Source organism: Protopterus annectens, chromosome 16.part0 (genome assembly GCF_019279795.1).
Source record: "Protopterus annectens isolate FY-2018-M chromosome 16.part0, PAN1.0, whole genome shotgun sequence".
NCBI lineage: Eukaryota > Metazoa > Chordata > Ceratodontiformes > Protopteridae > Protopterus > Protopterus annectens.
Window position 1 is genome coordinate 43,815,685 of NC_056750.1, and position 15,200 is coordinate 43,830,884.

The following is a 15,200-nucleotide window of genomic DNA, read 5'->3' on the forward strand; positions in this document are numbered from 1 at the left end:
TAAATGTTTTAAGAGACAGAAACAGTGAAGTATTACATGAAAAGCAAAGATTTTACTTAAGAGAGAGAGAGAGAGATGAAATATCCTCAGATGGAGAGAATACAGTGAAGGAAGCTAGTTCTGTTAAGACCTCACTGCTGCCGTTTACGTAGATTGCTTCAGCATATTCAATTCAGACCTGCTATTTTTTGCAATTTTACATCAACCTGTAGGATCATCAGTCACTACAAATCTGATGTGACATACAAGTGTGTGTGTGTGTGTGTTACTTACTATACCTGTTTATGAAGTGTGACACTTACTTGCCAGGATCTTTAACAATCCACCAATTATTGATGTCTTTGAAGGGATAACAGGTCACCTGCTGTTGATGTGAACTGCCCCGACCGTTCTCATATCTGCAGTCAGAAGAACAATAGAAATAAATGCTGATGCAGTACATTTGTTTCCAAGATACAAACTCTATGCTACTACTGCTGATCTAAACATATAGACCAGTTTCCAAGCTGACAGGCAGTAAACACTGTACTACATATGCAACCACATACTCCAAGCTAATAGCATCCACTACTCAGTGTCTCTTAGTGAATGATGGTAAATGTGTAGCAGAAGTAGTTTTCTAATGCACTCTAAATAACCAAGCAGACAGGGCAGATGTACTGAAGATAAAGGAGAGTTAACTCTTTCTTCTAACTTTGGAACTCACAATTTTAGTGTCATCTTCTTCCTTCTATGTGAATGCATGCTCAAACCATCTACCACTACCTACCACTTAATAAAGGCTTCCATATATCATTATTTAACCAAAAAATAACTTTGTGCATATCTCCTGCATTTGAAAAAGGATTGTGATACTCTTAAGATTTAAGGAAGTAGGTTGTGGAGAGAGACAGAGAAAAAGCCCAGGCATTCTGAGAGTGATTAACACCTTGGGTGCTTGTTGGAGCTGGCAGGGGAGGATGAGTCTTGCTCATACTGGGAGGTGAAGGGGGAGAGGGAAAGTCCAGGACCATCCAATGTTACAGTCCCTCAGAAGAAGGGAGGCAGAGGAAAAGACCATTCAGAAACCAAGGCACTTCAGCAGTAACTGTCATCCTAAGTTTATATGAGCATGCATCCACATCAAGGATGGTGTTGATGTCCTTTTCCTATGGTGGTGTTGAACATTCCTCTTCCCTCACTAAGTGGGGGGAGGATTAAATTTACATAACCATACCAATATTTCCAGAATACCCATGAAGGCACAAAGTCTGATGGTGTGACAGCCTCTCTTTTCCAGCTCACACCGTCAATGGTGAATACCTATGACAGCGGAATGAATGGGCGTGACTGAAAGGGGAAGGCTTGATAGTTGGCAGGCAGAAAGCAAAACAAGTTTCATGAATCCTTCACAGACATGCATTTTTCCACAGTAGTACATGACATACAATGTTGAATAAGAACATGGAAAGAACACTGATGGTGATAGCAAATTTATGAACATTTACAGAACAGAGTCAGCCCTTGTACACCACTAGATATCCAAAGATAGCAGTGTCCAAAGGGTGTCTGAAAGAGGATCTCAAATGTATACAAAATACAATGGACTACTTGCATGTGCACGCACGCATGCACACACGGACTCGCTTCAGAAGCTTGAAATACTGAAATCTGAAATTTCAGTATCTCAAGCCCAAGAAGTGGAATCCACAAAACAATGAAAACTAAAAACCGTGAAATTCAAAACCTCGAATACCAGAAGTTTTGAATTTCACAGTTGTACTACGCCTACACCCACACCCACACCCATACACACACACAATCACTCTACTACATGAAAGCAGGGGGGCAAGCCACCCTGCACCCCCCACACCCTCCCACTTAAAGATTCTCACTCCGAGGTCGCACTACATACAAACACACACAAAACACTACCACACAAGCTACTTTCTCTTTGCGCACGCACATCACAGCAACAAAACACACTGACACACACCACAGCCCCTACCCAAACCTCTTAACACACACACAAACAAACACACTTACCTGAATACATGACCATAGCGGAACTTTAGAAGCGTGAAATTCAAAACCTCCGGTATTCAAGGTTTTAAATTTCACGCTTCTAAACTTTCTCTATTATGTGGATTCGGCATCTTGGGCTCGAAATACTGAAATTCGAGATTTCAGTATTTTGAGCTTCTGAACGGAACCTGCAGACATACACACGCACAAACAAATGAAGTAATTTGCATTCCTTTTACTGCCATAATGCCCACTCATAATATAACATACTCTCAAATATTTGTACTACTCAATGTTTGTTTTTGGAGGTTTCCTGCCTAGGCCTCCACATGTACTGAAAATTGTAAGGCAGTGCAGAGAATTAAGACTCTGAGCTGTTACTGAGTTGCCTCCTGTAGTCCAGGGTACAGAATATTATTGCTTTGATTGCTGTGTGTTTCTGAACAAATCACTTTACCACAAACTGTTCCTGAGGTGCCCCTGAAAAACAAACACTTGTGCCCGGTGGGATAACCCAGTGAACAAACGAATAAAAATAAACCAATGGAAACTTTGTTGCTCCTCTGGTATCATGCTGTTACTAGAAACACTGCTACAGAGAGGTTGAACAATGACTGAAACATTGTTGCTTTGCAATTTGTTTCCTTTTCCTTGCCTTGTGGTTACAGTTTTCATTCATAAATGCTATGAGCTAATTTGATTTTTGTATTTTAAACATCTGCTAACCAGGTGAACTCATTAGACACAGCTATCTTTTTTTTAGAAGCAACCTGGGAACACCATCTATTGAACTAAGTTCTTGAGAGTCAGTCAGCAGGCAGATGAGATTGTGAGTTCTGAACACGGCTTACAGAATGACGTTCACTAATATCTCACAGCTTTAATGTTCGGCTAAACTTTCAGACTTATACAACGGCTGGGATTTATACTGCAATAATGTCACCAGATGGAACCATTTTATTTTAAGTAGCATTCTTCTACTACATACTACATTCCTGGTACCGAAAATAATCTTAACTCCATATGGAAGTACTAAGCAATCAATCTGCAGACCATTACAAGCTTAGCCAACCCCCCCCCCCCAACAAAACTATTAAAAATTTCCCTCTAGCCCCAAGGAGGGCAAGACAAAACAGACAGGAGAGAACTTGAAGCTGCCCATCCAATTACCTAAATTTACCTTGAAGGTGATAAGGGTGCTACTCTGCTTGACATCTACTGGAAGTTTGTTCCAGAGGTGAGGGGTATTTTGGGAGATGCATCTTATCATGCCAATGCATCTTGTTTATCTGCTGATGAAGTTTTAGTTCATTTAAATGAGTATTTCATGTGCCATTGCTTCTGCAAAGGAGCAGGGGATCAAATAGGATTAGAACTGTCATGGCTTGAAAGGCCAGACTCAGATCTCAACAGAAGAGTCTGTAAGGGACTGAATACAGGGAAAGGGCTAACAGGCTCTCATGATAAATATTTTTGAGGCCACAGAATTTTTAAACACTTTTATTGAAATATCACTTATGACAGAGGCAAACATACATCTATATAAAAGTAATCAAATCATATCGACAAGTTCACATTTATAAACAATATACATCACATATTTTGTTTTGTAAATGTAATCAATCCAATATTACATGAAGTACTCAATGCCTGCCTTCTCTTAAATCTTGTTCCTGCCACAAAGATTTTTCTGCATGCATTGCTCCCACAATTTCCATTTTTCTATGTAATTTGCTCTTACCCTTACCTAAAGATCCCACTTACTACCCTTTTATCTCTGTTGAAATATTCACTACTTGAAGTATAGTTGGTTTGGACTTTGATTTCCATTTTCTAGTAACTGCTTTTTTGGCAGCAACCAAAATTAAACTGAAAAAGGTCTTACTACGTCTAGGCAATTTATATACTGTATCCCAGCTCAAAAATAGTTTCCTTAGTTGCACTCATTTGCTCAACCAGTAAAACTGACAGAGTACTCTGTAGGGAACTTTTAAAATCTGCCAACCCATTACACTGCAAAAATATATGCTCCCCCGTACCTCTCTATTCTCATTACACCTCCAACATTTGTTATCTACCTGAGGAAAAATTATTTGAAATCTGCTTAGGGTATAAAAGAACCTGTGCAAACATTTCCAGGCAAAATCCTAAGTCTTGCAGACTGTGTTGCATATTTGGGAGCCATACATATGTCTTCCCATTGTTTCGTTGTGACTGGCTTATCTAATCTGTCTTCCCAATCTCTTCTTACCTCTTCTGATGGATTCCTATAGTTATTGTGCAGTATTGTATATGCCCTATTAATTATCTCTAACAGCAGCTTCTGTTCAAGATTCAACTAAAAACTCAACCAGTGCAGATCTTTCACTGAGGATTCTCCCTTCCCTTTGCCTATATTGGGATATAAATCCCTGACAGTGAAGGCAATCTCAAACCTGCAGTCCAAATGTCTTTTTGGCCTCTTCCCATTTATTACCTTTCCCACTCTAATTGTTCGTCCCCAATAAATTGGTTCCTTTGCCAACTTCCTCTACTAAATTCCAACCCCCCTCTTGCCTATTCTCTGTACCCCTAATTGCAGTTTTCCCTGTGATTAGAATCTCCTTTGTCTATTCCCATGTTGGCTTAGTTCTTAGTATACTTTCTGCTACTTTATGAATGTAATATTTTTCTCCTTTTTTAATTTCTCCGAATCTTTTGGGTTTCTAACACCATGATGGGAATGGGCCCCATTCCTAAGTCAAAGTAAGATTAAAATTCATGAAATTAGTATTATTTCAATCTTCCACATCAGCCAAAAGTGCTCGTTGCAGCACTTGCAATGTGCCCAGAATACCATCCTTCTGCCATTAACAAGTCACACCCAGCAACAAGGTGTGAGACTTTCCAATTTGGTTTTACAAAACCTACATTTGTCTGCATCTCCCAGATGTTCAATGGACTTTGAAAACCAGCATGTACATAGCCCACTAATTTGGGCCACCAATATTGACCTTTCCTTGGTTTGAATTCACCTCTCCCTAACCATTTCTGCATTTGTTCCTGATCAACGTGAGGTTCTTCCAGAAGTTTTCTATACTTGAAACTACATTTATGCATTTTCCACATTTCCTGCCTTCTCTTCTGGTCCTTCACCTTATATTCTTTTTGGGGGTTTTTTGGCACATTCAGCTGCTGCCTGATTTTTTTTTTTATCTACTTCTGGTTTGATTTCCATTCCTGCTTGATGCTTATATGCTTCTGCAAGACTAAGTAGAGAAGTCATCTTAGATTTACTCTCCTCATGTTTCAAAACTTTCACTACATTTGGGTCTTGTGAGGTCAGCAGATATATGTGGAATCCCATGACTGCAGATCTGTACATGCAATCAGTTTTAAAGAGGCACATCCCTCCTTCGGAATGGGGAATATATAATCTTGGTATGCACTCATTTTTATAAATCATTTGGTGAGCATGAAGCATCTTTCTTGTTTTCCTATCTAACCTATCCAACACGTTTTGGAGCCAGTCAATCACTCCAAAACTAAGTTAGGACAGGAAGAGCAAACTGGTTTATAGCTTGGATTTTATTCCTAGATGCCAATGCTGTTTTCGGGATTAATTTAAGTCTACTAAAGTATTCTTTACTAAGTTTTATTCGCATTTGTTCACATTTTATTATTGATCCTTCATCAATTCCCAAATATTTATACACTCCCTCTTGCTCAAGTTCTTCTATATCACATTCTTGTCCAAGACTGATGTTTTCCTGGTGCTGCAGTTTTCCTGTGTTAAAGGTTGCTTTTGCACATTTATCAAGACCAAATGACATTCTTATATCATCTGAAAAAGTTTTGACAACTTTCTGTTATGTTTTCGGTTCCTCATCTGATGAGCTATGCAGTTTTAAATCAACAACAAAGAGAAGATGAGAAGTCTTTACACTTTGTTGTTTTCTAGGAGGCAAATTATAGCCATGACCTAATCTGTTAAACAGACAGCTTAATGGGTTAAGGGCAGGGCAGAATAACAGCAGTGACAGAGTCACCCTGGAATCTCTCCCTTTAAATTTTTATCCTGGAATAATAATCTGTCCTTTATCATGGCTTAATTGCAAAGTGATCTGCCACTGTTTCATGGTCACTGTAATGTAGTCTATTTATGTATGGTGTATCTTACACATTTTAAACACTCTTTTATGCATGAATGTGGGATACTATCAAATGCTTTTTTTGTACTCAATCAATGCCATACTTAGATTCTTCCCCTCTTTTGCACTTCTCCACTATGACTTTAACAACAAATGATCCTTTATTCCATATGACCTTTCTTTATTGCCCTTTTGTTCTACTGCCATAATTGAGTTTTTTTCTAAATGACTATAAAGTCTGTTGGCATCAATTCCTTTGTATAGTTTATATGTCGTCGGAACGCAAGTTATTGGTCTATAATTTTTAGGGTACCTTGCAGGTTCACTCAAGTAGCAGCAATGTTTTTCCTGTTAACCAGGTTGGTGTCTGTTTGAGATGCATGTATAAATAGTTCTTACTCAGGGCTAAATCATTGTGCAAAGATGTTAATGCTTTTAACCAAAAGTTATGTACTGCATCTGGGCCTGGGGTTTTCCAATTAGAGACTTTTCTTAACTTTGTTTCAATCTCTCTAGCTGTTACTTCATCCCATTTCATGTCCTGTACATTTAAACTTCTTATTCTTTCTTTTACTTCTTCAATCCATTTAGCATCTTTGTTATGTTCCACAGGATCTTCATAGATACTTCTCCAAAATGCATCTATTTCTTCTTTTTTGGTGGTCTTTAAATTCCTTTTACCTTGTTTCTCAATTCTCTATAAAACTTTTTTAGGTCATCAATAAATTGCTTATTTTGTACTTTTCCTTTACATTTATCTGCGTATCTTCTAAGTTTTTCCGACTGTACTGAGATTTTTAGTTTATTTGCGATAGTGCATGACATCCTGGTCTGTTCTAATATTGCACATTGCTTTTATCACATCTATCTTTCTTAGTATTTTTGTTCATCTGTTCCCTCTTTTATATTCTTCTAACAGTGACACTTTTTGTCTTAATTGCTTTATACTTTTCTCTGTTCGATACTTCCATGATGGCATTCAATTTCCCACTTCTTTTCCCTCACTACTCTGTGCTTTTGTGGTAGAACTTTATCAGTTATTAATTTAGCTATAGAGTAATAGATCCTGTTTACTTCTGTTATATTGCATAGATCTCTATGGACAGTCCTAATTACTGTGTTCATTTGTTTTATTAAACTTCTGACTTTTTGGGGTTTATTGATCTTCTGCAGTCTATTTCTTTAATTGATCTTAATATCTCTATTAAATCAAGAAACTCTTCTCTTAGCTCAATGTTTTTCTAAACTGAGGGCAGACTTTTTTTTGTTTTCTATTTCCTGCGGGCATTCCATAGGAAGTTCTATAGCATCTTCCTGTGGCACATTTTCTTCGATTTCATCCTGTGTCATCCATTGCTCTGTCATATGAGAACTCACTGGCCTATCACTCCTCAACATTGACTGCATCAGAGTTTCCACAGTTTTGTGTTACTTCCCTTGCTGTCCAGCTTCAAGGGAACATTTATACTGGTTTCCTGTGGAAGGCTCCAAAATATCTTCATAAGGCACTTGAGCAAATGCTTCCTGTTCCACTGGTTTCCCCTTAATTTGGATATCCTGTTGTGGTACTTTTTGAATTACATTTTCTACACTGAATCTTTCACTTTGCAGGTACTCCATAACCTCAGTTTCTATTTCTTTAACTTCTCCATTACTAATCTCCTTTTCTACTTTTCCTCTTTGTCTTCTTACTTTTTGTATTGTAAAGTTTTCCATGTCCTGATTCCTTTGCCTGTATTACTCTTCAAATATCTGTGGTGCTGCTCTTTTTGTACTGGAAAGCTTTTGTAGAATAACATGTGTGCTGTACCTTTAAGAGGCATTTATAAGACCTGAACATGCATATAAATAGCAAGCATGTGCTAGCTTCAGTGCCATTCTGTGAGAACAGCCAGTGTGTGAACATATATGTATGAGACAGCTAGTTTGTATATATGTTTGTTTGTACATAATAAAGCTGCTTGAACAGAACCCACAATGTTTGTCTACTTCATCCTGACTAGACGAGCGACATGATGTCACAACCGGGATTCCAGAGACTGCTTTTCAGAGCCATGAGGTGCAGCGTTAACAGTGAAGGCAAACTAAGTGAACCGAAAGCAAAATGAACTAATGGTAAAGAAAAACTTGCATGAATGATTTATTTATTAAAAAAAGATAAAACTGAGCATTACAAGGGCACAAAACACATTACTAAGCAAACAAATAGCACGAAAATATTTATTAAACAAATGAGAAGCATAAAAAGCTTATTAATCAGATAAATTGTTTGAAATTAAGATATTTGATAAAATGAGCATCAGAAAAGCATGTAAGAGGTTTAGAATTACCTCAGAATTGTAAAATGAGCATGTTTAGAGTTAAAATGAGCACAAGAAAATATAATAGGCATGAAAATGGATTAAATGAGCAAAGCGAATATAACAAAGGACAAAAAGGACACTAAGTATAAATAAAGCAAGACAACTGCATGTTTTTGCAAATTGCTGTGTTTGGACAAACTCTTACTTCGCATTGACTGGAGATCTGAATAGTATAAAAAGAAGTTATGTACTCACCATAACATTCCATGTTTGCAGTCCATCACACTCTTCATTCTTACATATGGGATCGGAGCCGACTCGGCCTATTTACAAGCTGGAAGACTTCTAGCTGGCTCATGCCTAGGTAGGTATCCCATGATGCACCAGTACAATCCCCAGATCTTGTTTGCTGCTAACTAAAACTAACAGACATAAGAACAAAATACAGAAAGAAGACCATAATAAAAGATCTCCAGTGAAAGATAACAATCTGTTATCTGTCTCCAGGTACTTCCAGGATGGGGGTAGGAGGGTGGGTTCATAAGAATGAAGGGCGAGATGGACTACAAACATGGAATGTTATGGTGAGTACATAACTTCTTTATGTCCTGTAGTCCTATCTCGCCTTCATTCTTACATATGAGACAGCATCCCTAGTAGCACCTTACTCTTGGGTGGCTCAAGGAAAAATACTCCTGAGTACCGTGGAACAAAAGGATGCTCTACCCTTGAAGGTTAGATACAATTTGTAATGAATAATAAATGTGCGAGAGGTAGCCCAAGTTGCTGCTGCACAAATATTATCAAGTGGGTCCCTGGCCTGAAAGGCTGTAGAGGTAGACTGAGATCTAGTAGAATGAGCCTTGATTTTGAAAGGTAAAGGTCTACCCTCAGAGGTGTAAATGTAAGCTATAGAGCTAGAAATCCAATTTAAGAGGGTCACTTTAGAAACTGGTAAACCTGACCTGGATTCGGAGAAGGAAATAAATAACTGATCTGATTTCCTGAATTCCTTTGTCCTGTGCAAATAAAAACATAATTGCCTATGGACACCCAACTGATGAAACCTGTATTCTGCTGTGTTGGAGTGATTTGGAAAGAACACTGTAAGTTCTATGGACTGGTTCAAAGTGTTATGGGAACAGACCTTGGGGACAAAGGAAGGATCAGTATGAAGAGATACTCTGTCTTTGTGAAAAATCAGATAAGGGGGTTTTATATATAATGCTTGCAACTCTGACACCCGTCTGGCAGATGTGATAGCCAACAAAAACAAAGTTTTCCAAGACAAAAATTTCAAAGGTGATGAATGTGAAGGCTCAAAGGGTGGGTACGTCAATTTGGATAGCACAAAATTTAAATCCCATGAAGCAACAGGTTCTTGAAATGGGGGTCTTAATAAAGTGGCACCTTTGAGGAAGGTTTTGCACAGCCTATGTGACATCAGATTAGAGTCTTGTATGCCTAGATGAAAATTAGAAATCGCTGCATATTGAACCCTGATAGTTGCAGCCGCAGATCCCTGGTGGAAAAGCTCAGACAGGAACTCCACAATCACCGGAATGGAGGAGGTATACGGGTCAACATTCTTTTTCTCAGCCCAGATACAGAATCTCCTCCATTTGCTGGAATATAGTCTCCAAATGGATGGTTTATGAGAGGACATTAGTATACGAGTCACAGTGGGTGAGAAGTCGTGAAGCCTGACAAAGGATGGAACTGGAGCAGCCAAGCTGTCAACTTGAGGGTGTGTAAAGCGAGATGAAGCAAGCCTGACACGTGTGCCAAGAGATCTGGTACTGGGTCCAGAATCCAAGGATCATCTAGGAGAAGAGGCCCGAGAAAGGGGAACCATACCTGACAAGGCCAGTAAGGAGCAATGAGGATCTGTTTGCTTCCCAGTCATTTCACTTTCTGAATAACTTGGGTATGAGAGGAAAGGGAGGAAAAAGCATAAAGGAGACCCAGGGGCCAATCGTGAACAAGAGCATCTCTGGGTGACTCCCCCAGAGGGAGGAGTGAGGGAGAAATAGCTGCTGCATTTGGCATTGATCGGGCTGGCAAAGAGATCGCAGCAAGGCTATCCCCATCTGCGGAAAATCTACTTCACTACTTCCTGTTTCAGAGACCACTCATGAGGCATCAAGATTGCCCAGCTGAGCTTGTCGGCTATCATGTTGGTTGTCCCTGGAATGTGCGTTGCCACGAGAAAACGCTGAGAAGATATCGCCCATTTCCAAACTCGAATGGCCTCTTGACAGAGTGGGTATGATCTGCTTCCACCCTGTTTGTTAATATACCATACTACCAACATGTTGTCTGATTGTATCGCAATCGTCCCCAGAGGCAGAAGGTCGTGAAGTGCTTGCAACGCCAGGAGCACCGCCCTCATCTCTAGAACACTGATATGCAGTTGAGCCTCGTGATCTTGCCATGTGCCTTGGACAGCCCTGCCTAGATAATGCCCCCCCCCCCATCTGTGAGGCATCCATGGTCACAGTGGCAATGGGTTGGCGAGGAACAAATGAAGTGCCCGTGGTTAACTGATTGGGTAGAGTCCACCAAATGAGGTCCTTCTTGCAAGAGTCTGTCAGCAGTATGTGATGAGATAATGGTAGGTGCTGAAAGGACCATTGGGACAACAGCAGCCACCGAAGAATCCTCATGTGTAGTCTGGCTAGCGGTACTGGTAAAATGGTGGAAGCCATGGTTCCTAGAAGCTGCAGAATAGACTTGGCCTTGACCTTTCGTAAGGGAAGACGACGTTGAATTTGAAGAACCAGAATCTGTGCTCTTTCTACAGGAAAACGAGCCAGCATGTTTACTGTGTCTAACTGCACCTATAAAATTCACAGATTGAGAGGGCAACAAGGCAGATTTTTCCCAATTTATAGAAATCCCCAACTGGGCACAAAGTTGTATGGTTGCATCCCTGGTCTGAAGAAGTAGATGCCTGGTGGAGGCGGTCAAGAGCCAGTCGTCCAGATACGGAAACACCTGGAATCCTCGACGTCTCAGGTGAACTGTCACTATTGCCATACACTTGGTGAAAACCCTGGGGACTGTGGTGAGACCAAAAGGCAGAGCACGAAAATGGTAATGACTGGCTCCCAGCTGGAAGCGTAAATGACTCCTTGACACCCTGTCCATTTTTATGTGGTAGTAAGCGTCTTGGAGATCTACTGAGCACATCCAACTGTCGCTCCCTAATAACGGGAGTATAGATTGCAGTGTCACCATCCAGAATTTGCCCTTCTTTACTGATTTGTTCAATCTGATGAGGTCTAAGATGGGCCCCCAGTCCCCTGTACGTTTTGGCACTAAAAAGAATCTGGAGTAAGTTCCAGATCCTATTTGGTCTGCTGGGACGGTTTGAATGACTCTTTTTGTTAGCAACGTGTTGACCTCCACAGTTGCCTGATCCCTGTGATTGGGTGGAACATCCGTGATCCTCTTGGGAACATAAGATGGAAGAGAAAAGGGTATAACATAACCTCTGGTAATAATTTTTTGTACCCATTTGTCTTGAGTGATACTTAGCCAGGCTTCTGGATACAAAGAAATGCGACCCCTGACTGGCTCCAGAAAAGCACAGTCGGGCCCCACATCAGGAGCGCTGGTAAGGCCAGCCCCGAAACGAATCGTGGCCTCCTTGTTTTTGCAGTCTGCCCCTGCCTCTAGGACAATGTTTACCATTTCCTCCTCCTCCTCTGCCTATGAAGGAGGAGTCACCCTGTGCATCTTGGAAAAACCTCTGGGACTTCTTGAACCACATTTTACCACCCTTCTGACCCTTAGGGTATGGTCTAGAGGGGACAGTAAAATGTACTCCCACGGAAGAGAGTGTTTTCCCTTCTTGCCTGCACCGGGTGAGAGTGTCCTTTACCTTGGGTCCTAACAATGAGGAACCGTCGAAGGGGGTGTTGGTAAAAGTAGACTTGAATGGTGCCATAAAATTACACAAACGCATCCAGGAATGACGTCTTAAGGAAATTTCTGAACCCGTTGCTCTACTCACTCCATCAGCTGCATACGAAATAAGCCTCATGGATGAGTTGACAATAGAGTTCAAGGTGGTCAACTGGGCAGACAACTTATCAGGTACTCACTCAGTACATGTACCTTGTAGAGAATCTCCTAACTCCTTAAGGAAATATCTCTGAAGCCTCATGAAGTGTGTAAGGTAGTTCAGCGATCTAATAGTAAATGCCGCTGAAGAGAAGATACACTTTCCATATCTGTCCATCATTTGAGACTCCTTATTCAGCGGATGAACAGAAGAAGAAGTCTCCACTAGCTCCTTCTTAGTGGCCACCGTCACCACCATGGCATCTACGGGAACACCTTTAGATAAAAATTCCTTTTTCTGGGTGCAGAAAGAAACTTATTTGGTCTCCTGGGGACTGGCTCCACAGCATCAGGAGTATCCCACACCTTCAGACTAACTAGCTCCATCAGTTCATCAAAAGGTGGAGACACCCAAGAGGCTGAAGGTTGAGACCCAAAAGCCTTCAGGTACACTGACTCCTCATCAGAAGGGGAGACAGTGGGCCAGCCACACCTCTGCTTAAGGATTTCCAGAATGTCTACGAAGGAGACATCATCAGAGGACGACTTGGGGGACCCTTCTGACTCCTCGAGGTCAATGTCGGAGGTCAGAAACTCATCCTGGGAGTCTACATGCTTCCTCTTACATGTTCTCTTCCATGGGGGTTCCTCAGTTCCTCAGAAGAATATTCAAGGGAGGTCCCAGAAGAGTGGAGGCAACCAGCTGGTGGCTCCTGTGGTTGTGGGTCTCTGCTGTCCAAGGAGTAGAAGCTGAGACAGAAGTAGGTGCCTAGGGGGAAGAATGTCAGTACCCCTGGTAGGAGCTGAAGATTAGGACAGCACACTCCTCATCATCTCGAATGCTGACCTCTCTGGCTCTGAAGACCTCCTCGGCTCCGAAGAGGCAGAGGATGCCATTGGCTCCAACATAGATGTAGGATCCGAACTCATCCTCGCCGACGTGCTGAGAGGGAGGCTCGGAACCAAAGAGGTTCAGTTCCAGGCATCCCTGTCGGGGCCGACCAGGGAGCTTTGGCTCCTAGACACCACGGATGACAGCGAGTGTGTCAGAGCAGGACTCAGCTCCGAAACAACCACAGGGGGAGTTGGAACCGATGGTCTCACCAGCGGTACCAAACACAGCATGGCTAGGAGAATGAATTACTGAAGGGGCATAACGGACTCAAGTGGCTCCGGAACCAACTGAGTCAGAGCCAACAACAATTTTGGTAAGGCAGATGACTTCAAAAGTCACAGCACTACCCTCTCCACATCTTCTTCCAATAAACTCCTGGAAGACCTGGAGGACAGAGTAGGAGAAAGTACAGTTGTGTACACTTACCATAAATGTAGATGTTCAAGTGTATTCACTGTTGCAGTCAATACATTTGGGTAATCTGCTGGTAGGTTGCCCTCAGTCAGCCTGAATAACAAAGTCTTGGGTCCTGCGTCGGTTGCTGTCTCTTCTTCCATGATGTCAGGTCATCAGCAGTATAAAACATGCAGCCGATGCCATTTTAATCAGTTTTTCTTGCCCCAGATGTCAGGTGCCCCCCCCAAATGGGGAGCAAAATATATATATATATATATATATATATATATATATATATATATATATATATATACACACAAATATGCATGTAATTTAGAACACAAAAAATATACCTCCAACTAAAAGCAAATACACCAAAAAGGCTTTTGAGCTTAGTAAAAGAAAGAAGAGGTATAATAAGAGGATAACCTAGACTGCAACAGTGAATACACTCGAACATATACATTTATGGTAAGTGTACACAACTGTACTATGTTCTTTGTATTTCACTGTTGCAGTCATTACATTTGGGTAGAATCCCAATGCTATGGTTTGGGGGATGGAATTATACAGCATTAGGAGCAGCTATAAGGCCTTGCAGGACAGCAGTGGCAAAGCCTGCTCTGGATTTAGAGAAGAGAGGTAAATGGTAATGTTTGGTGAACGTATGAACTGAGCTGCAAGTAGTAGCTTCTAGAATGTCTCTGGTAGGAACGCCTCTTAGAAAGGCTGCAGAAGTAGATGCAGCCCTGGTGGAATGGGATCTGATCCCCTTGGGGAAAGGTTTACCATGGTGCATGTAGCAGAAACGAATACAATAGCTTATCCATTTTGAAATAGTCTGCTTTGAAATAGCCTTTCCCTCTGCCCCTACAGCAAATGCCACCAGTAATTGCTCAGATTTTCTTAGAGATTTTGTCCTGTTTAAGAAGAATCTTAGTTGTTTGTGTACATCCAGTGAATGCAGAATCTGCTCCCCCTTGTTCTGTGGATTTGGGAAAAAAGTTGGCAGATGAATGGTCTGATTAAGAGCCACACTGGATACCACCTTAGGCATAAAGGATGGATTGGTCCTGAGGGCCACTCTGTCTGGATAAAAGATAACGAAAGGCTCCACTGCCATGAGGGCCTGTAGTTCTGAAATCCTTCTAGCTGAAGTGACTGCTAAAAGAAAAGCTGTCTTCCAAGAGAGAAATTTTATGTCTGCAGTAGCAGATGGTTCAAAAGGAGGTAGGGTAAGTTTTTCCAGCACAAAGTTGAGGTCCAATGCAGGAGTTGGTGGTCTCCTGGTAGGTCTCAAATTTTTGGCACCTCTGAGGTACTGCTTTAGCAGGGGATGAGAAAAGAGAGGAGGCTCTGTGTTATATTGAGCCAAAATGTCAGAGGCATGGATTTTTATAGACA

At 41.2% G+C, this 15,200-nt stretch overlaps 1 protein-coding gene across 3 annotated transcripts in view; it reads right to left on the reverse strand.

Moving 5' to 3' along the window:
* POMT1 (protein O-mannosyltransferase 1) overlaps window positions 1-15,200 on the reverse strand; it is a 1,532,857-nt gene that overhangs the window by 653,955 nt on the left and 863,702 nt on the right. For all 3 annotated transcript variants that reach the window (XM_044058401.1, XM_044058399.1, XM_044058400.1), the window contains one exon: window positions 303-398. In XM_044058401.1, coding sequence (XP_043914336.1) covers window positions 303-398 — 96 coding nt within the window. The remainder of the gene's footprint in view (window positions 1-302; window positions 399-15,200) is intronic.